The sequence below is a fragment of the Pleurodeles waltl genome, chromosome 9 (assembly GCF_031143425.1).
Source record: "Pleurodeles waltl isolate 20211129_DDA chromosome 9, aPleWal1.hap1.20221129, whole genome shotgun sequence".
NCBI lineage: Eukaryota > Metazoa > Chordata > Amphibia > Caudata > Salamandridae > Pleurodeles > Pleurodeles waltl.
Window position 1 is genome coordinate 1,172,443,885 of NC_090448.1, and position 25,639 is coordinate 1,172,469,523.

Below are 25,639 nucleotides of genomic sequence, written 5' to 3' on the forward strand. Positions count from 1 at the left end.
ATTCCAGGACTTCACCAGTAGTATCTGAATCCTATTGCAGACTGCAGGGGGTCTGCTCCTGGGTCTGATGCAGGAATCTCTTCTGTTCCAGGACTTCACCAGTAGTATCTGAATCCTATTGCAGACTGCAGGGGGTCTGCTCTTGGTGTCTGTTGCAGGAATCTCTTCTGTTCCAGGACTTCACCAGTAGTATCTGAATCCTATTGCAGGGTGCAGGGGGTCTGCTCTTGGTGTCTGATGCAGGAATCTCTTCTGTTCCAGGACTTCACCAGTAGTGTCTGAATCCTATTGCAGGGTGCAGGGGGTCTGCTCCTGGGTCTGTTGCAGGAATCTCTTCTATTCCAGGACTTCACCAGTAGTATCTGAATCCTATTGCAGACTGCAGGGGGTCTGCTCTTGGGTCTGTTGCAGGAATCTCTTCTATTCCAGGACTTCACCAGTAGTATCTGAATCCTATTGCAGGGTGCAGGGGGTCTGCTCTTGGTGTCTGATGCAGGAATCTCTTCTGTTCCAGGACTTCACCAGTAGTGTCTGAATCCTATTGCAGACTGCAGGGGGTCTGCTCCTGGGTCTGATGCAGGAATCTCTTCTATTCCAGGACTTCACCAGTAGTGTCTGAATCCTATTGCAGGGTGCAGGGGGTCTGCTCCTGGGTCTGTTGCAGGAATCTCTTCTATTCCAGGACTTCACCAGTAGTATCTGAATCCTATTGCAGACTGCAGGGGGTCTGCTCTTGGGTCTGTTGCAGGAATCTCTTCTATTCCAGGACTTCACCAGTAGTATCTGAATCCTATTGCAGGGTGCAGGGGGTCTGCTCTTGGTGTCTGATGCAGGAATCTCTTCTGTTCCAGGACTTCACCAGTAGTGTCTGAATCCTATTGCAGACTGCAGGGGGTCTGCTCTTGGGTCTGATGCAGGAATCTCTTCTGTTCCAGGACTTCACCAGTAGTATCTGAATCCTATTGCATGGTGGAGGGGGGTCCTGCTCTGGGTGTCTGATGCAGGAATCTCTTCTATTCCAGGGCGTCATCAGTAGTTAGTTAGTTAGCTTTATTTCGGTAAAAATAAATACCATAAAAGCACACCACAATTCACAAATTTATAATTTTTACAAAAGAACAGGCTATATATAAAAAATCCTCAAATGTAAAACATTGGACTACATAAAAAAGACCTTAAACTTAAGGCATTCTCCCTATAAGAGTTCATACCATGTTATAAAATCGTGCAAAAGTGCAAAGTTTTTTGTGATAGATATCATGGATCCAGTATGTACCTGACTAAAAACAATGATTAAAATAAGAATAAAAGCGTTTCTGTTTGAGAGATATTAGAATATAAAAACATGAAGAATTCATTGAACAGTGGAAAGTTGATAGATGCATACATTAAAATTCACGAGTAAGTTCATCAATGACCACTCCCATCATCTGTTATTAGATTTCCCCCTGTTTTTTTTGTTAACATTTTCAGTCTGCAATACCAAATAGATTCTAAATATTTTGCCAAACAGCAAGCCACTAAAACAGATGGATCAGATTTAAAAACTCTCAAAGCCAATAGGCAATTCCTAAAACCCATTTTTCTACATAGTGGAATAATCCAAAAAGCCCTCTGTTTGTGGTATGCAAAACATTGAAAGAGGACGTGGGTTATGGATTCTTCCCTAGCGCAGCCCATCGGGCACATCTTAGAGGTGCAACTTGTATTAGACCATTTGTAAGTTAGGATGCGCAGAGGGAGACAGCCTATCCTGAATCTAGTATACAATGCATGTGGGGACAGTAATGTATCCATGTATTGCTCACATTCATAGTGGCATTTAATTTTTAGAAAACTGCCAGTCATAGATGGTGATGAGACTGCAGTCAGTTGTGTAAGTTGGGCATTAAGCCAAAATGCATCCTTCAGAATCTGTGTTGCATTTTTTGGAATAGATAACGGATCCTTCCAGTATGTCCCCGAACCAAGTAATAAGAAGGTCCGTTCCACATACGCACACCACTTGATTTTTGAACTAGTGTTGTTATCCATCAGGTTGGCTAGCCCGCGTCTATAATGAATAAGAGAATCTAGTGACCATAGACAAATCCAAAACAACAGAGGCCTACAGTAAGAGCGGCGATCTGATTGATTGGAGGCAAATTTAGATCCATTTGGATAGGAAGCGTTGGAGTACTGGAGGGAACTCTTAGCAGCATCTTTAGAAAAGAGTTTTCCGCCCTTGCCAGATCGTCCAGATTGCAATGGCCCCACAATTCAGCTCCATAAAGAGCCCCCCCCCCGCTTGCGATTTGTATATTTCAATTGCGGGCGTCATGGCAAAGCTAGAAGATCTAGCTGCAAATCTTACTATACCACTCGCCCGTTGTTTCAAGCGGAGGGTTGCCTTCTGGAGCTGAGAGTGCCATTTATGTGTATCTTCTAAATCAGACCTAAATAATCGAAATCACCTACTCTTTCCAATGTGGTACCCTCTAGATAAATGGGTCGCCTCATCCTACCTTTTTTTATCCCGAACACCATGCATTTAGTTTTTAATCGGTTAATTTCCAGGCCATGATCGTTGCAGAAATCCATAAACTTCGAAAGTAGGGTTGAAAGGCCTGTAGCTGTTTGTGATATCAACAAGGTGTCATCAGCAAATAGGAGGCAAGGAATCTTGTGCCCTCCTATTTTAGGGGCGTCATTGGAACATTCCATAAGATAAGGAATGCATGCATTTATGAATAGGAGGAATAAAGTAGGTGCGAGTACACAACCTTGTCTCACGCCGCGGGCAGTGGGAAATTCTTCAGTTAATTCACCTCGCGGACCCCATCTAATTCTGCCATGGTTGCCAGTGTAAAGATCTCTAATAATATTTAAAATAGAACAGGGAACTCCCAGTTTGGTCAAGACCTCCCACAATTTGCAGCGAGGTACTAGATCGAAGGCTGATTTTAAATCAACAAATGCTACAAATAGGTGGCCTGAGTCCACGTCAACAATTTTCCATTTAATGGAAATGAAGCGGAAGATCTGGTCTATTGTGCTGACTTTTTCCCAAAAACCCGCTTGGAGGTGGCTTAAGATTTGGTTTTCCACTGTCCATTTCCTCAGCCTGCTCAACAATTGGTGGCAAAATATTTTTTGAAGGTTGTCAAGAAGACTGATAGGTCTGTAGTTTCCTGGGGAATTTCTCTCTCCTTTCTTGTATATGGGCACGATAATTGCCTCTTTCCATGAGTCCGGATAGGATCTAGTAATCAAAATTGCGTTGGAAAGCCTGTTAATGTACGGACTCCAGATGTTCTGGTCCGCTTTAAACATATCTGAAGGGATCCCATCCGACCCTGGGGCCTTCCCTGCTTTTTGGGCAGTAATGGCCAGCGCAGTTTCTGATGCAGGAATCTCTTCTATTCCAGGACTTCACCAGTAGTATCTGAATCCTATTGCAGACTGCAGGGGGTCTGCTCCTGGGTCTGATGTAGGAATCTCTTCTGTTCCAGGACTTCACCAGTAGTATCTGAATCCTATTGCATGGTGGAGGGGGGTCCTGCTCTTGGGTCTGATGCAGGAATCTCTTCTATTCCAGGGCGTCATCAGTAGTATCTGAATCCTATTACATGCTGCAGGCGGTCTGTTCTTGGTGTCTGATTCAGGAATCTCTTCTATTCCAGGACTTCACCAGTAATATCTGAATACTGTTGCAGGGTGCAGGGGGGTCCTGAATCCTATTAAATGCTGCAGGGTGTCTGCTCTTGGTGTCTGATGCAGAAATCGCCTCTATTCCAGGACTTCACCAGTAGTATCTGAATGCTATTGCTAGACTGTAGGGGGTCCTGCTCTTCGTGTCTGATGCAGGAATCTCTTCTATTCCAGGACTTCCACCTGAACAGAGTGAACCTGGAGGAGGCTGCAGGGGTGGAGAGTTCCCCCGCCGGGGCGCGGCCCAAGAAGAAGACCAAGAAGTCCTACGACCTGACCGCAGCGGACCGGTTCTGGCAGAGGCTGAAGGGCAGGCAAGTCGGTCTGAGGTCCAGGGGGGCGTTCCCTGTCCACTCACAGCATCTCACCTGGGAATGCACATGGGATATCAGGGCCTGTCCCTCACAGTGTTTAAATCGAGCCGGCACAGTGGGAGGTCAGGGCCTGTTCACTCACGGCGTCTCACCTGGGCAGGCTCGTGGGAGGTCAGGACTTGTCCACTCACGACTTCTAACCCGGGACGCACCCATGCAGGACACTGCCAGTACACCTCTACCCTGACCTGCAGCACCTCCTAGTATAGAGGTATTGAGACCCACACATGACACCACCAATGCGCCTCTACCTTGACCTGCAGCACCTCCTAGCATAGAGGTATTGAGACCCACACATGACACCGCCAATGCACTCCTGCCCTGGCCTGCACCACCTCCTAGTATACAGGTTCTAACACCCCCCACACGACACCGCCAATGCATCTCCCCTGGCCTGCGCCACCTCCTAGTATACAGGTACTGAGACCCACACACGACACCACCAATGCACCTCTACCCTGACCTGCACCACCTCCTAGTATACAGGTTCTAACACCCCCCACACAACACCGCCAATGCATCTCCCCTGGCCTGCACCACCTCGTATTATACAGGTACTGAGACCCACACACAACACCACCAATGCACCTCTACCCTGACCTGCACCACCTCCTAGTATACAGGTACTGAGACCCACACGTGATACCACCAACGCACCTCTACTCTGACCTGCACCACCTCCTAGTATACAGGTTCTAACACCCCCACACGACACCGCCAATGCACCTCTACTGTGACCAGCACGGCATTCTAGTATGCATGTACTAACACCCACACACAACACCGCCAGTGCACCTCTATCATGACCTGTGCCAACTCCTAGAATAGAGCTACTAACACCCATGCACGACACCACCAATGCACCTCTACTCTGACCTGCACCACCTCCTAGTATACAGGTACTGAGACATATAAACAACACCACCTGTGCACCATTACCCTGACCTGCACAACCTCTTAGTGTACAAGTACTGAGACCCATATACGACACCACCAATGCCTCTCTACCCTGGCCTGCAGCGCCTCCTAGTATACAGGTACTAAAGCACAAACACAACACTGCCAATGCACCTCTACCCCATTCTGCACTGCCTCCTAGTATACAGGTGCTGAGACACACACGACACAGCCAATGCCGTCATACCCTGACCTGCTGCGCCTCCTAGCATACATGTAGTAACACACACACAACACCGCCAGTGCACCTCTATCCTGACCTGCGCCGACTCCTAGTATAGAGCTACTAACACCCTTGCACAACACCGCCAATGCACCACCTCCTAGTATACAAGTACTGAGACACATACAGAAAACCACCCGTGCACCATTACCCTGCCCTGCACAGCCTCCTAGTATACAAGTACTGAGGCACAAACACAACACTGCCAATGCACCTCTACCCTGACCTGCAGTACCTCCTAGTATACAAGTACTGAGACACAAACACAACACTGCCAATGCACCTATACCCTAAGCTGCACTGCCACTTAGAATGCAGGTATTGAGACCCACGCATGACACCGCCAATGCACCTCTACCCTGACCTGCATGGCCTCCTAGTATACAGGTAGTGAGAAACACACACAACACTGCCAATGCATCGCTACCCCCTTCTGCACTGCCTCCTAGTATACAGGTACTGAGACCCACGCACGACAGCGCCAATGCACCTCTACCCTGACCTGCACCGCCTCCTAGTATACAGGTATTGAGACCCACACACAACACTGCCAATGCACCTCTACCCATTCTGCACTGCCCCCTAGTATACAGGCACTGAGGCCCATGCGCAACACCACTAATGCACCTCTATCCTGGCCTGCAGCGCCTCCTAGTATACAGGTAAGGAGACCCACGCACGACACTGCCAATGCACCTCTACCACAACCTGCACCGCCACCTAGCATACAGGTACTGAGACCCACACACACCACAATGCACCTCTACCCTGGCCTGAAGTGCCTCCTAGTATACAGGTACCGAGACCCATACACATCACAACCAGTGTCGTCCTACCCTGACCTGCACCGCCTCCTCATATACAGGTACTGAGACACAAACAGGACACCGCCAGTGCACGTCTACCCCGACCTGCACCACCCCCTTGTATACAAGTACTGAGACGCACACAGGACACCGCCAGTGCACCTCTACCCCGACCTGCACCACCTCCTTGTATACAAGTACTGAGACGCACACAGGACACCGCCAGTGCACCTCTACCCCGACCTGCACCACCTCCTTGTATACAAGTACTGAGACGCACACAGGACACCGCCAGTGCACCTCCACCCTGACCTGCACCACCTCCTTGTATACAAGTACTGAGATGCACCACCTCCTTGTATACAAGTACTGAGATGCACACAGGACACCGCCAGTGCACCTCCACCCTGACCTGCACCACCTCCTTGTATACAAGTACTGAGACGCACACAGGACACTGCCAGTGCACCTCTACCCCGACCTGCACCACCTCCTTGTATACAAGTACTGAGACGCACACAGGACACTGCCAGTGCACCTCTACCCCGACCTGCACCACCTCCTTGTATACAAGTACTGAGATGCACACAGGACACCGCCAGTGCACCTCCACCCTGACCTGCACCACCTCCTTGTATACAAGTACTGAGATGCACCACCTCCTTGTATACAAGTACTGAGATGCACAGAGGACACCGCCAGTGCACCTCCACCCTGACCTGCACCACCTCCTTGTATACAAGTACTGAGACGCACACAGGACACTGCCAGTGCACCTCTACCCCGACCTGCACCACCTCCTTGTAAACAAGTACTGAGATGCACACAGGACACCGCCAGTGCACCTCTACCCCGACCTGCACCACCTCCTTGTATACAAGTACTGAGACGCACACAGGACACTGCCAGTGCACCTCTACCCCGACCTGCACCACCTCCTTGTAAACAAGTACTGAGATGCACACAGGACACCGCCAGTGCACCTCTACCCCGACCTGCACCACCTCCTTGTATACAAGTACTGAGATGCACCACCTCCTTGTATACAAGTACTGAGATGCACACAGGACACCGCCAGTGCACCTCCACCCTGACCTGCACCACCTCCTTGTATACAAGTACTGAGACGCACACAGGACACTGCCAGTGCACCTCTACCCCGACCTGCACCACCTCCTTGTATACAAGTACTGAGACGCACACAGGACACTGCCAGTGCACCTCTACCCCGACCTGCACCACCTCCTTGTATACAAGTACTGAGATGCACACAGGACACCGCCAGTGCACCTCCACCCTGACCTGCACCACCTCCTTGTATACAAGTACTGAGATGCACCACCTCCTTGTATACAAGTACTGAGATGCACACAGGACACCGCCAGTGCACCTCCACCCTGACCTGCACCACCTCCTTGTATACAAGTACTGAGACGCACACAGGACACTGCCAGTGCACCTCTACCCCGACCTGCACCACCTCCTTGTAAACAAGTACTGAGATGCACACAGGACACCGCCAGTGCACCTCTACCCCGACCTGCACCACCTCCTTGTATACAAGTACTGAGACGCACACAGGACACCGCCAGTGCACGTCTACCCCAACCTGCACCACCTCCTTGTATACAAGTACTGAGACGCACACAGGACACCGCCAGTGCACGTCTACCCCAACCTGCACCACCTCCTTGTATACAAGTACTGAGATGCACACAGGACACCGCCAGTGCACCTCCACCCTGACCTGCACCACCTCCTAGTATAGAGGAACTGAGACACACACATGACACCACCAATGCACCTCCACCCTGACCTGAACACTTCCCTGAGGTTTTTGAGTCCTGGAACCCACACGGAGCTCTGACATTACCCCTTGCTCCTGATCCCCAGCACTGCTGTGCCAGTGCACCTCTATCCTGCCTTGTAGTGCCCTTTTATCTTCCATTGTGGGATCCTCGCACAGGTGTTGACTCCTACTATCCTCATAGGATACACTGGGAGTGTAGCAGAGTCTCTAGGATGATGTGTGGGTGGTAATAAGGAGTTCTTACTGTGTATATAACTACGAGAAAGATTTCTGGGTTTCCCCAGCTGTTTCCAAAGGATGGACGATGCCTTCTCCAGCCGCACCAGAGAGCAGCCCCGGAACTTCAGCCTGCCAGGTTTCCCCCAGTCTCCCTTATGGGTTGTGCTGCCCTGTCCACTCACTCAGCTTTGCTTGTGCACCTCAAGCCTGACCTGTGGTAACTCCTGCTGTTCAAGTACTGTCACCCACACAAAGCTCTGCCATATGCATCTTTTCATCTCCTGCAGCACCCCTCTCTGCTTCTCAAGTACTGAGACTCACAAAGAGCTCTGACAGTAAATATCAACCCTGAGCAGCAGCCACCCACTGACAGCACTGGCACCTAAACAGTGCTCGCTGAGGCACCTCAATCCTGGCCTGTAACACCTTCTGATATTTGGGAAGTGGGACCATAGACTCCTGTGCTGTGCACTTCAGATTTGATTAGCAGCCCCCTCTCCTTTGTAGTATTGCAGAGCACGCACAGCTCCTCCGGGGCACCTCAGTCCTGTGCTTTGTAGTATTGTAGAGCACACACAGCTCCTCCGGGGCACCTCAGTCCTGTGCTTTGTAGTACTGTAGAGCACGCGCAGCTCCTCCAGGGCACCTCAGTCCTGTGCTTTGTAGTAGTGTAAAGCACGCGCAGCTCCTCCAGGGTGCCTCAGTCCTGTGCTTTGTAGTATTGTAGAGCACGCGCAGCTCCTCCAGGGCGCCTCAGTCCTGTGCTTTGTAGTAGTGTAGAGCACGCGCAGCTCCTCCAGGGCGCCTCAGTCCTGTGCTTTGTAGTATTGTAGAGCACGCGCAGCTCCTCCAGGGCACCTCAGTCCTGTGCTTTGTAGTAGTGTAGAGCACGCGCAGCTCCTCCAGGGCGCCTCAGTCCTGTGCTTTGTAGTATTGTAGAGCACGCGCAGCTCCTCCAGGGCGCCTCAGTCCTGTGCTTTGTAGTAGTGTAGAGCACGCGCAGCTCCTCCAGGGCGCCTCAGTCCTGTGCTTTGTAGTATTGTAGAGCACGCGCAGCTCCTCCAGGGCGCCTCAGTCCTCTGCTTTGTAGTAGTGTAGAGCACGCGCAGCTCCTCCAGGGCGCCTCAGTCCTGTGCTTTGTAGTATTGTAGAGCACGCGCAGCTCCTCCAGGGCACCTCAGTCCTGTGCTTTGTAGTATTGTAGAGCACGCGCAGCTCCTCCAGGGCGCCTCAGTCCTGTGCTTTGTAGTAGTGTAGAGCACGCGCAGCTCCTCCAGGGCGCCCTAGTCCTGTGCTTTGTAGTATTGTAGAGCACGCGCAGCTCCTCCAGGGCGCCTCAGTCCTGTGCTTTGTAGTATTGTAGAGCACGCGCAGCTCCTCCATGGCACCTCAGTCCTGTGCTTTGTAGTAGTGTAGAGCACGCGCAGCTCCTCCAGGGCACCTCAGTCCTGTGCTTTGTAGTAGTGTAGAGCACGCGCAGCTCCTCCAGGGCACCTCAGTCCTGTGCTTTGTAGTATTGCTGAGAGCACGCACAGCTCCTCCAGGGTACCTCAGTCCTGCCTGCAGCTTCTCCAGACCAGTGATGTGACTGGCACCGTTCTGCCAATGTACCTCGGTCCTGGTTTGTGCCACCCTCTCTCCAGTTAATATCCATTCTGGCTGTCCGTTTATGAGCCGAAATAACAGTTGTTCCTTCTCCCCCCGAGTGTGATCTGTGGTGTGTTGAGAATCGGTGCAAAGGTGGACTTTGCCCCAGGTCACGTGACGCCTGTAGATGAAGTCAGCCCCCCCGCAGTATTCCTTTTCACAGTGTTGTGTGTCGGCGGTGTCATGGATGTGTTTTGCGTACAGTGTATGTCAACAGAGAACAGTTGTGGCTGGTTAGTAAAGGACACGCACAAGCTGGTTTTGTCTGTCACTCTGCTCGTTGGGCTGCGGAGGTCTGTGCCCTGCGCTCTGGCGAGTGAGAGATGCAGTCAGTGTCTGTAGCACTAATGTCTGACGTCTCTGCCCCCCAGCCCCTTCCCAGAGGTGGCAGAGTCCGTGCAGCAGGAGCTCGAGTCCTACCGGGCCCAGGAGGACGAGGTGAAGCGGCTCAAGTGCATCATGGTACGTCTTCGTCATAGTGCTTTGTGCTTTGTGCTTCTATGCGCTGCGTTCAGCACTGTCTCATCTACTGACTCTGCAGCCCGGGGCTTCCCGTGCTTGTAAATGTTTGTGTCGAGAATGATTCCCAGCATGGGGTGAGATGTGACAAAACTATCAATGTTGTTGTGGAAAAGGCACAGTCCCCGCCCCACTAACCACACACATTTTCACCTGAAACGGCTTCAGTGTTTGTGGCAAGAGCCACTTAATAATGCGTGGGAGGAGGTCCACCAGGCCACGAGCACCGGGGTACCCTAACAGGAATCAAATGACGAGCCCCCTCATCCCCCCACCATATACTGCGAGATGTGACTTACGTCTGCCTCTTACCGCCATGGCTACAGTGGTGGTCCGAGGTAGAAGGTTCCCCATCAGGAAAGACATCACCAGGACGGCCCAGGCCTGGCCTGTAAGGGGGTGCTGGGAAGTCACCGTGTCTGGTGAAGCGGGGGTGACTCCCCCGCCGGTAATAACCCCGCACCCCCTCCTTTAAATGAGGCAAGGGGCACGGGTAAGCAGATTTACTGTTACCACTCGCCTTAAAATGAGGCCCTAGATTTAAAACCATGTGTGTTGTGAGAACCAGGGTGAAAACTCAGTAGTGTTATGGCCATTTTATGGAGCCAGGAGCCACCATCAAATATCTGGGTCTGAAACTGTGTGAAAACCCCACTTGTTACTGCATGCTGAAGTGTTAACAAAGAAAAGAGGCATCGTTCCCCTTTATCCTAAAGTATGGAAGCTCGCCTCAGTCCTAGTGTAAACCGCTTTTAAGCCTAATCTCGCCTGGTGTCACTTTGGGGCGATGCCATGAGATGGATTCCGCCTTGTTGGGCAGCTGTAGTTGAAAACAGTTTCCTAAGTGTCACGGTTGTCAGGGGTAGAGTGTGACCTGCTGAATGCCCGAAGACCTGCCCCCAGTGGATGATCACAGCCTGGACTACAACGTTAACTCGCGCTTCACTCTGCAGATTTCTTGACTGTACATATTTGCAAGCTGTGGAGTAGACATCTTGCTGCTTGGGCTGTGTAAGCTGGGTGCAGAGTCCTCTGGCGAGATATCTTCCACAGGGGAAGGGGGTCATGTCCTAGAGGAGTGGTTCTTCATCTGTGGTCCAGGGACCCCTGGGGTCCGCGAACTAACATCATAATCACAATAACATCATAATAAAGTGTATATAAAGAAAGAAACAAAACGCACAATTTAAAATGTTAAAACACTGTGTAAATGTGAAGGAATTTGGAATTGGAGGTTAAAATGAAGTAAGTATCGTCAGATTCATTCATGCGAGCAGTGCGGGTGCATCAAACACACTGCAGTAGCTCCGATGAGTCGCCTAAATTCTATTTAAAAAGGTCCAAACTTTTTATGATTTTTTTTTTTTTTTAGATATGTAAATGAAATGCAACATTTCATCTTTTGTGTATTTGTTTGATAAATGCTTGTTTCTGTATTTTTTTGTGTATTGATTTGCGGTTCAAATCATTGAAAATGCTCAGGCCGGGGTCCCCGTATAGACCGGTGGGGGTCCCCGGAACCCCATAATAATTCAGAGAGGGTCCCTGGGTTCCTGCAATGATTATGTTGGGGGTCCACAGAAGGTGAAAGGTTAAGAAGCACAGTCCTAGAGTCTTCGTCTCCTCTGGTTTCACATTTACCGATCCGGGGCCTAAGAATCCAGTGAGGGATCTAATGAACACAGTTTGTAACGTGGATTTTCAGATCGTCCTTCTTGGAGTTGGATTATTGTATAAAGCATCTTCCCGCTCCTCATCTTTGGCATTGGCCACTTTTGGTACATTTTTATTGGAAAGTAATTGTGTCTTTAGAGGAGTTCTGAGGCGTCTTAAAATATTTAATCTTTTCTCATGCTTTCTAATGTGTGTATTTAATGTTCAAACCGCTGCTTAAAAGCCACGAGTGAATCCGGCACTAGTTAATTCTGCCCTGGATGGGGTTTAGACGGTGACCCTCCAGGGTGGGCTGACCCCGAGCACGTGATACCTGGGACCCCTCAGCTGCCGCCGTCCCCTCGCCTCTGACACCTCGTGTGGACAGTGATGGATGAAGGGCTGCCGGGCTTTATCGGTCACGAAATGCCCCTGAAGAGGCTGTGCTGGTGCCGAGGGGTCTGATCCTCCGGGCCCTCCAGGAGCCCTCTGAGATCTCAGTCACCGGGACAGGATGCTTCTGTCCCTCATGGGGTCCTTCCAGGCTGCACCATCTGTCCGAGGGCCTCAGGGATGAGGCGCCTGGATGCAGACCCTGGGATAACGAACCGTCCAAACGCCTTCCCTCCCAGGGAGGACTGAGCAGAGCACGATTCCTTCATTAGTGGCGCTCAGTCTTTCACCGCCAGCTGCACTGAGCTGAATCCCTCGTCCATCACCGGCGCCAGGCCAGTGCAATGTAATGACTTCTGGCGATGCCTCTCCATCCAGGCTCTTACTTGGCCCTTGAGCCCACCTTTGACGCTCGAGCCCACATCCATCCATCTGGGAGAAGCGGGGGCGCCGCCATCTCATCGAGCCCAGCCCAGCACTGTTTGCCGCCTTCCTGGCGTCGTCGTAGGGGGCGTCAGGGGTCGCAGATGTCTACGCGTTGGACTCAGGTCACAACTGTTTGACATCGGCCATGTGTACCACGTGTTGGGCACAGCTACCAGTGGCTGTAATTGTGTCACATCTAGGGCACAGCTGCCTGAGGGTGCCATTCGCACCCACCTGCGAGCACAGCACCGTCAGGATGCCAGTTTCGCCATTTGTCAAGCGGAGTCCTCTGGAGATGCCCGTCTTTGCCAGTCCTGCACGTCAGTTTGCAGCTCCTGATTTCAGTTACATGGTGTCAGTCTCTGACACTCACTGGACAGTGCCATCTGTCTGGCACAGACGTCTGAGGATGCCCGCCTTTGGCAGTCCTCCACTTGATTTTCCCCCTCCTAATTTTAGCGCAATCTGTGCCAGGCCATGTGACCCCACAGAAGTGGGCAGAAGAGAGCGAAGGAGGGCACTGAAAGTTGCTTGAAGGGCACGCCCGCTGGTTGCAGCGTGTGTTCCTGCACTGACGTCCCTGGTTGTGCAGAGGCAGGTTTGAGGGCACACTTACCTCACCTGGGCATCATATGACCTTACTACACCCAGGAGGAATGGATGTAATCGTGCAGGAGGAAGCCTAACCTCTTTTAATACAGCCCTGGGTGGCACCCATAGTCTCCTCTGTCTTTGTGTAAAAGCACCTTATACCCCAGTGTTGCAGCCTGTTGGCAGTACTTGGTGTGGGTCACTAATGCCCCCAGGCTGGGTTCAAGGTCACCTGTACCAGTCTGCTGCAGGGGGTGGCCAGGAGGGAATAAGCTGCCTGCACCTGAACCACACAAGTATGACACAAGATGCCAGGTGGGCATGTCGGGGGATGGCAGGGTCTGCCAGATGACATGGACGTTCAGCCTTCTGGTGGTAAAAGGAATGCTGGCACTTAGGGAGGGCAGGTGGGAGAAGGGAAGAGGAATCGTGCTGTTTACTGGAGACCTCAGGTGGCTGCAGGAGCAAAGCCTGTTCTCCCTGTGTCACCCAGCATCTTACAACGAGGAAGACAGTTAAACCTGTGATAGAGTAGCACAGTGCGAGCCCCCACCGCAAGACTCCTCGCATGTCCGCTGGGCTGATGGTCGCCAGTGCTCGAAAGGGATCAGATAGCCCAGGGTCTTCCCGCCACCTCCAGACTGGGCCCAGCGGTTAAGGAAGTCAGGAGTGTGCCACTGGGCTGCTTGCAGCACATCCTGGTAGCTTCTCGAGAAGGTACATTCACCAAGAATGGATGAGATAAACTGAGTTGAGCAGCGGGCTGTAGCAGAAGCGGGAGAGAGTTTCAGAGGGTTGTTTCAAGTCCTCATTAGGTGCCTTGGATACACCAGCAGACAACACTGTCCTGGCCCTGTTCACCCCTAGCAGGCTTATCCATGGACTTCAGAGGTTCAATGGCGACCTCAACCTACCACAGGACTGTATGGACATCAGAAGGCACGATGGAAGAGCGGACAAGACTGCCATGGAAGGCGTGAGGTCACAGCTGAAGCTAGGGCAGCTTCACGCCGCAGGACTATCGTTGTGACGGATAAGTACCTGGCGTCTTTCAGATACACTCCTGTTAGGGAGCTCTCCAACCCCAAACCCCATCCATCCCCCCATTACTCCCAACAAACACTGGGCAACTTTCAGGGGGCGGTGGTGCTGAAAGTGGGCAGCAAGGCTCCGCCTGGCACAGGGTGGCGCATCTCCATCCAAAGAAAAAGTTTAGGCCCTTCCGCTAATGGTGATGATGAATAATTTTCTTTCCTAATTTTAATTATTTATTTTATTTTGACAAATTAAGCACTGGATACACCTCAGGCGTAGCCTGGGGGCCACTGTTAAACACTAGAAGAGGGTGCGAATGAAAGGGTCCTGCGCTAAAGCTGTCAGTCTCCACATAACTGGATGAGATGGAAAAGAAAAGTGAACATAGATGCTGCACACAGGTGATCTCCTAGTGCTGGGTGGAAAAGCATGTCTTTGTGGTATAAGGTTTGTCCACAGACCTCCTCAAGGGGTCTCTGCCAAGCCTGCTGCCCCCGTTCGTGTTTCTGTCTTGCTGAAGCCACAGTGTGTGCGAGCGCCCCCACCTAGATGCGGTCGCATCCCCTAACTGAGAGGTCCTCCTTGGCACTGCTGCTTTTCTAAGGTCTAGGCAGTCCATCCTGTAGTGGAACATTCTCTTCTCACTTTATAAATCAGTGCTCTCTGGAAGCCTTGGCAGCTGTGATCACCATGTGACCTTGGTGCCAAGCGGTGTAGGTCAATGTTTGCTAGCCTCAGCTGCCAACCACAATATTGCTGTAGGTGGGCTGGCACATGGCCCTTGGTCAGCCCTATGAGATGCTGTAAGGGAAAGGCATCTCAGCTCACAGCAGGTCGCATATCTGGCTTCTCACTCTGTAGCCACACACAGGCACCTGCAATTGCTTGGTCTCTCTGAAGCATGCCCTAGTCCCGCGGCTGTCAGCTCTGTGGGGTGGCTGCACCCCACTTGAAGTAACCCATGTCTCACTGGATCCCTAGATCCATCCTGTGGGATATCTCAGTGAGTTTAAGACCATAGGTTTATGTACTGGCATTTCATGCTTCATAGATCAATAGACTCTCTAAAGCTACGTTTTTTTTATAAACCATTTTTATTAATTTGTATTATGTCAACAACATGATAGCAGTAGGTCACATCTGCAACACAGTATACACTGACAATTACAGTCGACCCCATGACCCTCAATCAAGCATTTCACTGATACTTGAGTTCGTTCACGGCTATATTCACATAGTTTTCCTATAAGACCAGTAACTCCATAAGACATACTACAGTGTCCCTCTCCATTTCCCACACACTTTGTTATATCTACCCAGGCATCCTTTGACTCATATACTAGTTTCTCCTGTTAAGCACACCAGTTGAACCCCTGCGTCCATCGGGTGAGCGTTGGCGCCACCTCTGCATTCCACACCACTGCTTGTGTCACACTTGGCCAGCAGGCATGCTATCCCCAGAAAAACACGATCTGCCCTGTTATTTCCTAGTCCCTTGACAACTCCCAAAAGGATCAGCAGATGGGCCATATATACCTCCATTGCCAGCACCTCAGAGAGCTCTCTGGTCACTGCCTGTGCGCGGACAGGCCCACACCATGTAAAAGAAGTCTGCGTTAGAACATGAGCATCGGAGGCAGTCAGCTTGTGGTCGTAGACACGCTTTGTGCATTCTGTCAGGGGTAAGGTATGCGGTATGCAGGTCGTATGCCTGCACCAGCCAGAGCCGGATAGTCCTAGTCAACTCCCTGGTAGCCATCAAGGCGTTGCACCAGTCCTCCTCTTCCAACGGACCAAGCCAGCTTTCCCAGCGCTCTCTGAGGCTCGCCAGCGGCACTGCTGTGTTGGTGACCAATGTATGATAAATCTGCAATACTCCACCCCTGCTCAAGCCACCCATCATGACTTTCGCCTCCACTGGACTAAATTCAGAGAGGACCGTACCAGCCTGGATGTGGGTCCCCAACATGTGCCTCAACTGCAAATACTTATGAAACTAGGTCCTGGAGAGTAAGTACTGCTCGTGCAGCTCCTGGAAAGACAGCGTGTGGGAACCCCTCCAGACATCCCCCACCCAGGGAAATACCTATGTTGTCCCACTTGTAGAACCCCTCCAACGCAGAGACTTCACGTAACCATGTACCCCGCCACAGTGGAGTTTGTTGAGTGAGCTTCATCCACCACCTTATCCCCCTCTGCGCTGCCATCCAGCCCACAAACACCACTCTCGTCATTTCAGGAACCTCTTGTGGGAGGGGGGCACCAATACAGTAAATCAACCAATTTGGGAAATCCCATTCTCAGTAGTTCAAGTTGATACGCCGGGTTGGTCCACCCGCCCGATCATTGATCACCAATCATTGATCACCAGGAGCTGCATAGCCAGATCATAGGGATATAAATTGGACAGTCTGAGCCCTCCCTCTTGCACATCCATCTAGCAAGTGTGTAAAGTGAGTCTGAGGCGAGAATTATGACATAAAAATTGTTGTGCTATTGCATCCATTTCCCTAAACCATCCACTGGGGAGTTGATAGGCGTGGTTTTGTATAAGATAAAGAAAGCGAGGCAGAATCATCATTTTATACAGCGCGATTCTACCCAGGACATTAAGGGGGAGTGTCTGCCATTTATTTAGATCCTCCCTGATTTTTTGTGTGAGTGGTGGGACGTTGAGCACCCATGCCAATTTGGGAAGGAGGACCACATTGATTCCCAGGTATCGGAAGCTGTTACGCCTAATAGGGATATTATCTTGCCAGTCATAGCAGTCTCTGGTGGGATGTAGCGGAACCAATACTGACTTGCCCGGGTTAATTGTCAGGCCCGAGGCCTTGGAGAAGAGCTCCAACAACTGTAGGCATTGGGGTCTGCTGCTAGCTGGGGCAGATAGGTAAAGGAGTATATCATCCTTATACAAAGCAATGCGGTCTTCCCATTCCTGGGACCAGGCCCACCCCTGGATAAGCGGGTCTTCCTTTCCGACCCTCGCTAAGGGCTGGATCACAAGGGCAAAGAGAAACAGGGATAGCGGACATTCCTGACGGGTTCCCCGGTGGATGGGGAAGGGGGTTGAGACCACCCCGTTGACCTGCACCCAAGCTGTTGGGTTAAAGTAGAGGAGTTGCACCCGCCCTCTAAACCGAGGTCCAATCCCTGCATTTATGAGTACTTGGGCAAGATACGAGCAGTACACAGTGTAAAACGCTTTCTCAAACTCTATGAGGAGTAGCGCTAGGGGAGGGGGTAAAGAATGGTGATGAGCCAATGCTGCATGGAGCCATCTAAGGCAGTGGTGGGTGTTTCTGCCCGGCATAAATCCACATTGGTCCAGGTGGACCAGGGAGGTCATTACTCTCTTTAACCGATTAGCCAATATTGTAGATAGAAGTTTTATTTCAGTATGAGGAGCAAGACGGGGCGGTAGGGCGCGCTGGAGGTCGAGGGCAGCTGGGACTTCGGAATCACCACAATTGTGGCCTTATCAAGGTCCATGGGGAAGCTCTTGGTCCGCTCAGCCTTGGCATATAGATTTAATAAGTGTGGGGCCAAGAGGTCGACGCACCTGCGGTAAAGTTCTGTCGGGAATCCGTCGGCGCATGGGGTTTTGCCCAAGGTCAGGGCCGACACGGACTCACCAATTTCCTCCAGCGTTATAGGCTCCTTTAATTTCTCTCTCCACTTAGCTGAGAGGCTAGGAAGGGATTTATCCCTCAACAGGGGGTATTCCCGCTCTGTCTGGGGACGCAGTCATTCTGCATAAAGTCCATCGTAATACTCGGCAAATCCCTGAGCGATATCGTGGGTCGTCCGGCAATGGGCACCTGAGTCATTAATTATTTCAGGGACAATTCTACAGAGTAGAGGCCAGGATGCCAGCCAGTGCAGTAGTTTACCATTCTTATCGCCCCACCCATATACCCGTGCCACTGAGGCGCCCCACATGTACTTAGCAGACTCAAGCATAACTTGACAGATTTCCTGCTGAATCAATCACAGTTGCCTATTGGCGGCCACGTGATTAGTGGGCAAGAGTTGCATTTCCAAACGCAGTGCCTGTGCCTCAAGGTCTGCCATTCGTTGGTTCTTCGCCCGCTCCTGCTCTCGTAGGAGACGCCTAGTGTGCCCTCGAAGGGTGGCCTTACCGGCAGCCCAGAGGACACCTGCCGACCGCACGGAGCCAGTATTGTTCTCAAAATACTGTGTGTTGCCCGCATGGCCTGGGCATACGTTTTATCTTCAAGGCACCAGGCATTGAGTTGCCACATAGGGCGATGGCCCATGCTAGGGTCCTTCATCTGCATAAGGAGTGGTGCATGATCCAAGACTCCCCGGGGAATTATCTCCATGGTGGCGACCTGAAGGATATCAGGAGCCGGCATGAAGAGCAAATCTAATCTCACGCATGTAATGCACTACTGATGTATTTCACCCGAGCACGACAAGGCGCTTGGCGATGTGTGCCGATGCTTCCTGTTGAAAAAAAACCCCAAAACTCTACAAGCCTGTTAACTCAAGATGTTGTGCAGGAGCGTTCCATATACTTTAGGCCTCTTTGGCACCCAAGACTCGAGGGGAGATATCATGCTAAGCCTTTGTCTGCTGATGAGGAGGCTTTCTTACCCGGAGAGAGTTCCGGCTCCGTTACTGCTCCATAATAAAGCCCACAGATAGGTATTTTGATACATGGAATCTCACAGATCAACATAGCAGGCAGTGGTTTTGGTGTTTATTACCCCATGTTATAAGCCATGGATAAAAGGTTAGCTTTTTGAGAATCCTTGTTAAGCCCTCTTAGGAGAGATATAATTTTGCTTAGCCAACTGTAATTTTGTATACATTTGCCTATATTTCTGAAGGTTACCTGTGGTAAAATGTATGCTCAAAAATGTACGCCTGGGTCGATTATGGTGACAAGCAATAGGTCTTATTGGTGCACTGGCAAATGTTATGTCAAAAGCTATATAGCCTAGTCTGCTTATTTGGTAAACAGTATCACAGAGGCTGCTGGTCTAGCTTATTAATTGGAAAAAGCATTTTTTGAAGCCAGTAAGCCTATAGACAGTTGGTTGTTATTACACTGTGTTACAGTCCATATACAGGTATTTTGTTACATGTAATATCAGATTGCTGTTCCTAGACAAGGGTTTTGGCACTTGCCTCTCACTCTGACAAACCCTGAGGGCTTTTCACTGTGATGTTTCTTGTTAGGCCCTATTGAGATGGATTGTTTATTGTTTTGGAAGGTGTATTTTTCTACATATTTGTTATTTCATAAATGTATGCGTAATGGTGCCTAAGCCTTCGGTGATGACCGGAAAAGCAGCCCTCAAACCAGTCTTACAGCAGCGCCAGGACGAACGAGACGCTCGTCAGAGGAAGATAGTTATTCACCCCCAAATGCGCCGAATCGTGTCACAGCCTCAGGCACCGGCCACCCAGCATCCTAAGAGGCAACGCAGCTTTGGAGAAGCTCTGGAGCCCCTTCCTCTACCAAAGCATTGGAAGAAGCAGGATAAAGCCACCAGTCCTCTTTCTGAGCCTCGACTGCCACCACCCTCTTCCACCATACCCACACCTCCACCATCACCTTTCCCACCTACTTCTGTGCATGATCCACTTTCCTACTCTCCACAGTGTCCCTACAGTCTGACATGGGCAAACTTGGTGAGGAGGACACATGGCATGCCCCCACTGGCAGATCCCTAGAACTCTTACAATGTGAATCCACTTGGGGATACAGAGACTGACCATTACCCTGTAGTCTCTCCCCGCTGGATGACACCACTTCATACCATGGGGTTCTAGGTACAGCCACTGCTTACCATAATGTGTAAATTAATAAAGAGCCTGTCGAAGGGTATTTCCTCTTTGCACCTCTATCCTCCACACATCTGCCCATGCTAAAGGGGATGCTCAATCCCGCTCCTGACATCTTCAAAGAACCGGTCAAAGCCCAGTTTTACCCCTGCGTTTGCAAGAAATATAAAGCCTCCCCTTCAGAACCCATCTACATTAGAGGCCAGCTCCTATTGTATTCCTTTGTGGTACGTACCACTTGCCAGCGAACAAATGCTCAGGGCACTGGCAAAACACCTCCTTCCACTAAGAGAGCAAAAGGATAGATGCATCTCAAGCTCATCTCCACACCATCCAGCATAACACCCGCAGACCGTTCTCTCACTAGAACAGCAGTGCCTGCTTTGGGAAGAGGTCCAATCTCCTTCTCAAAGAGACCATAGCGCCTGTGCCACAATGCCTACAGGGCTTTGGGGTATGCCTCCTTCTTCCCAAAACGGATGGGTCCCTAAGGCCCATCCTGGACCTCGGGCCCCTGAATTGGTCCATTCTGTCAGAACACTTCCACACACTTTAGGATGTCATTCTGCTGCTACAGCAAGGCAACATCATGGCAGCCCTCAACCTGAAAGATGCCTACTTCCACATCTTGATTCATCCAATGCATCAGCTTAGCTGCGCACCTGCAAAGACAGGGCTTCCATGTATTCTTATACGAAACGCTGCCGCACCAGAGGACGCTCTTGCTCCTTCCTGGCCACCAAGGTCTGGAACGCCTTCCACCGGTGCACCGCCCCTTAACTCACTTCAGGAAAGGTCTTAAAACCTGTCTTTTCAAATGAGACCATCCCCCACCGCCTGGATACCCTTGTGGGTGACAAGTTGCACTTTACAAATAAATGATTGATTGGTTTATTGATTGATTGATATCTGGACCATTGTCTCCCGAAAGCACAACACAACATTCGTGCCATGCACATACTCAAGCCGCAATGGAACTCCTTCACATACTGGGCTTCACCATCACTGCTGTAAAGTCCACATTTCCACCCCTTCATATTCAAACCTAATCAGGAACCATCCTCACTGCAGAGGTCAGCAAAACCTATCCCAGTGCAGCAAGAGTCCAGTCCTTCCATGCATTGCTCCTTCTTTTTCAGCCAAGTCAACAGGTCACAGTTAGGACTGTCATAAGCCTCTTAGGCCTGATGGCCTCCTGCATCAGCATATTATCCCACACAAGATTGCACATGCGCTACAGCTGCAGGAATGCTCATAGCATCAGTGGTCTCAGGCGGAGGGTCGTTGGCAAGATCTAGTGCTGATCAGCTGCCACATGCATTGTTCTCTGCAGTGATTGTACACCAACAACTTGTTAAACAGGAGGTGGTCCTTTCTCTACCTCGTTTAGCAGATCACCGTTACAACAGACATATCTCTCAGTGGGTGAGGAGTGCATCTGTAAAACTGACCGTCCAGGATCAGTGTGCTCACACTCACAGGGGTCTCCACAGCAAGTATCAGGAGTTGTTAACTGTCCATCTAGTCCTCAAAGCCTTCCACCCCAACATAGTGGGCAAAGTAGTTGTAGGGTGGACAGACAACATGACATCCATGTTTTACATACAGAAGCAGGGAGACACTTAATCTCCTCACCTTTCCCTACTAGCTTAGTCTGTGTGGTGCTGGCCCCTCCTCCATAGGATCCACCTGCTGGCGGAATACATCCTAGGAGCGGATATCAACTTTGCTGACCTTCTCAGCAGGATGCAGCACCAAGACAACGGTTGGCAACTCCACCTAGGAGGCCTCTTATGGTATTTCCACTGCTGGGGGTTTCCAGATGTGGACCTCTTCACCACAGCAGAAAATACGAAATGCCCAAACTTTGCCTCTGGATTCCCACATCCACAGTCCGTGGGTAATGCACAATGGATGACCTGTCAGGAATATTGGCCTAAGCTTTTCCACCTGTCAAATCTCTCTCATCCTCATCATGGTGTCTCCCACTTGGGCCGGACTACCATGGTTCACCTCTTTCATCAAGCTTTTGGTGGTTCCATACAAGAGGCACCCTAAACGGCTGGGTGGACCCTCTCACCCAGAATCATGGAGCAATCAGGCAACCCGACACCAAGAGTCTCAATTTTGCAATCCTGCTCCTGAGGCCTTAATCTTCTTCCTGAATGTATGACCATTCTTAAGGAAGTATGCAGACCCGTGCCTGCTATGCTGTCAAATGGAAAAGGTGTGTCTGCTACTGCCTTTCAAACCAGATTGACCCCCTGGTAGCCTCTGTTCCTACTACTTCTCCCAAAACGTGGACTGGCCTTCACCCCCATTCAGCTACACTTCACATCTGTGCCTGCTTATCTCTGGAATAGACAACATGTCTCTCTTTTCAGAATTCCAGTCATTAAAACTTTTATGGAGGGACTCAAGTCATTCCTCTCAAGTGCCTCAGGCTCTGGTGTGAAATCTTAACATCATCTTCACCAGACTTATGGGTCCCATGTTTGGGCCCCTCCAGTCAAGTCCCTTACAATTTCAATCTTGGTCGGTAGCTTTCCTAGTAGACCATCTCATCACTAAGGCGTGTTAGTGAGCTCCAGGCTTTAAATTTGGAAGAATGTTTCTTTCAGGTTCATAGAGATAGGGTGGTCCTTCATACCAACCCTAAATTTCTTCCTAAGTTGGTCCCTCCTGTATACCCTATGTTATATGTTATGTTATAATGGTTTATATAGCGCCTAAACTGCCCAGAGGCCTCGTAGCGCTTATACTCCCATTGTGGAAAAGTACTGTTTATGTTCATCCAGGAGTTTAGATTTTAAATAGCCAAGTTTTCAAATCCTTCCTAAAGGACATCTCTTGTGGATTTGATCTTATCTTGAAAGGAAGGTTGTTCCAAAGCAAGGCACCTTGATATGCTAGTGATCTTCCTCCCCATCTTGCTTTCCTCGCCATAGGTACCCTGGCCAGGTTAGCTGAGGAGGATCTGAGTGTCCTGGCTGGAATGTAGACCTGTGCCAAAGTTTTAAGCATTTCAGGACCATTATCAAATATGGCTCTATTAAAGTGACAAAGGGTTTTGAACTGAATCCTTTCCTCCACAGGAAGCCAGTGTAGGGATGAAATCCCTGTCCGTATCGAGTGTTGTCTAGGAGTTTTTAGCAGCAGACGTGCCGGTGCGTTCATAGCCTTTGCAGTCTTTGAATCACATATCTCGGTGAGCCTATAAACAAGGCATTGCCATAGTCAATCCGAGAACCTATCAATGCCTGAATGACCAGTCTTCTGGCAGAAAATGGTAGAATAGTTAAGACCTTCCTCAGGGTCCTAAGCAGGGCGAATGCATTTCCTGCTATTCTATTAGCATGTTGGGCCATTGAGAGAAGAGGGTCCAGCCATACTCCCAGACTTTTAATGAGAACTTTTGGGGGAGGGAGGGTGGGCAACCCTCTCAATAGGCTAGAGTTAACTAAGGGCAGTTTATTTCCAAAAAACATGACCTCAGTCATGAGGACTCTCAGTTTTGTTTCCACAGCCTGACTCAGTTGCCGAAAGAGCCCTTCATACGTTAGATGTGAAATGGGCCTTAATGTACTATGTTACAGAACAAAGCCCTTTCGAAAAACCCAACAACTGTTTATTCACTTTTTCCGAACCACATAAAGGGAAGCCATTGTCAAAATCACACATAGCCAGATGGATGGTTAAATGCATCAAAACCTGTTACATAAAAGCTATAAGAGTTTTGCCTTCCTCACTTAAGTCCCACTCTACCAGAAAGAAAAGAGTCTCAATGGCTTTCCATGGGAACAATCCAATAGCCGCCATTTGTAAAGCAGCTGCTTGGTCTACACCACACACTTTCACTAAACTTTACTGCGTAGGCATAATAGCCTGCCAACAAGCAAATGTTGGTCAGGATGTATTTTGTACCCTCTTTCAGTCTTCTGCAACATCAACAGGCTAGCCACCACTTAGGGGAAACTGCTTTGCAGCCTTTGCACAGCATGTGTATCTACAGCCATTCATGCCTCAAACGGATAATGTTAAACACCCTGTTAGCATCTGTTCATGGCATGTAGTGCTGTAGATTCATATGCGCTCCCACCCTCCTCACAGGACACCTCTGGCTGTTGCATTTACTATTCCTTATTACTTTTCTTGCATGGTCATCTGCTATCTCTGTCGCTTTGCTCCAATCACATCCTCACCCGCTGTGTTAGAAAACAGTCTAACAATGGAGCCGATGACCGTACCTTTGCAAGCAAGAGGTAGAGTCACAGTACCTCGTGACTCGAGAAGAATTCTTCAAAGAAAAACAACTTTCACACATCAGGGCCCAACACTAGATGGCAGGAGTATGCACAGCACATGAATCTACAGCACTACATGCCTCAAACAGATGCTCACCGTGTAAGTAACATTTTCTTTCCTGTGCCATGGGTGTGATCTGTTTATTATCAAAAGTTATGATAGACACAGTAGGCCTGACATAGTGATGGTGAAAAACATATTTTTAAATTAATCAGCATTTAAGGGTGGGTTGTTATTTCTCTGTATTTAAGCCTACTGTCGGTTACCACCTCTGACAAACCCAAGGGCGAGAAGTTTTGCATAATCCTTGCGAGACTTTCTCCTTCGCTGTCTGTCAAGATCTTCTGCTAAAAATAATAATTAATCCATATATATACACACACACACACACACATACACACACATACATGTATCCTCATAGATGCATAGTGGGCCTTTGAGTTTGCTCTGTTCTTCCTTTCATCTGTTCGATGGTTATCTACATTCTGCTTCCATCCATGACCGCAAACTTCATGGATTAATGGTTTAGTACACATAAGTCATTGGCATTCTTGTCCTTTGAATGATGGCATTTTCTGATCACATAGGTACTTCTACCCGAAAATGAATGGGCTTCAGTGTCAGGGACGGTTGGCCAGTCTTTTAATTTTTAATTATCTCCTTTTATAGTTCCCCTTTCATTTCTTTGCTTCTGATATTTTTATTTTAATGTTTCTTGAGAGGATGCCACAGCCCTCTAGGCAGTGCCGAGAGATTGCTTGCTTGCTGCTCATTTCATTTGCAGTGGGTCACATCCCAGGTGACCACTTCATCTAAACTAGGCAGCCCTTATGGAATGTTGATGTCCACCGTGTGTCATTGTTTTACCTTTCCAATATGGCCAACACAATGGGTCTAAATGTGGCGACCATGCTGAAACAACAATAGACTATTTACAATACCTCTTCAAGACGGACACCCGTTGCTATATTTAGTATTTTTATTGGAAGCTTTTGCTTTTTTCTACTAGTATTCTTTTATTTATCTTTCAGATATTGTTGACTTTGTGTATGTTTTATTGTGGTTGTATCAGAAAGTGAAGACATGAATGAATCACTGGATGAATGAATGAACGCATGGGTGAGTGCCTTTATGATTAACTCATCAGTGACACACAACACATGTTCGTTCA

The 25,639-nt window shown here is 49.7% G+C and overlaps 1 protein-coding gene across 1 annotated transcript in view; it reads left to right on the forward strand.

Moving 5' to 3' along the window:
- Positions 1-25,639, forward strand: part of SCFD1 (sec1 family domain containing 1) — a 354,775-nt gene that overhangs the window by 130,203 nt on the left and 198,933 nt on the right. Inside the window, exons 11-12 of the mRNA XM_069209057.1 lie at positions 3,865-4,004; positions 10,098-10,188. Of these exons, the coding sequence (XP_069065158.1) occupies positions 3,865-4,004; positions 10,098-10,188 (231 nt within the window). The remainder of the gene's footprint in view (positions 1-3,864; positions 4,005-10,097; positions 10,189-25,639) is intronic.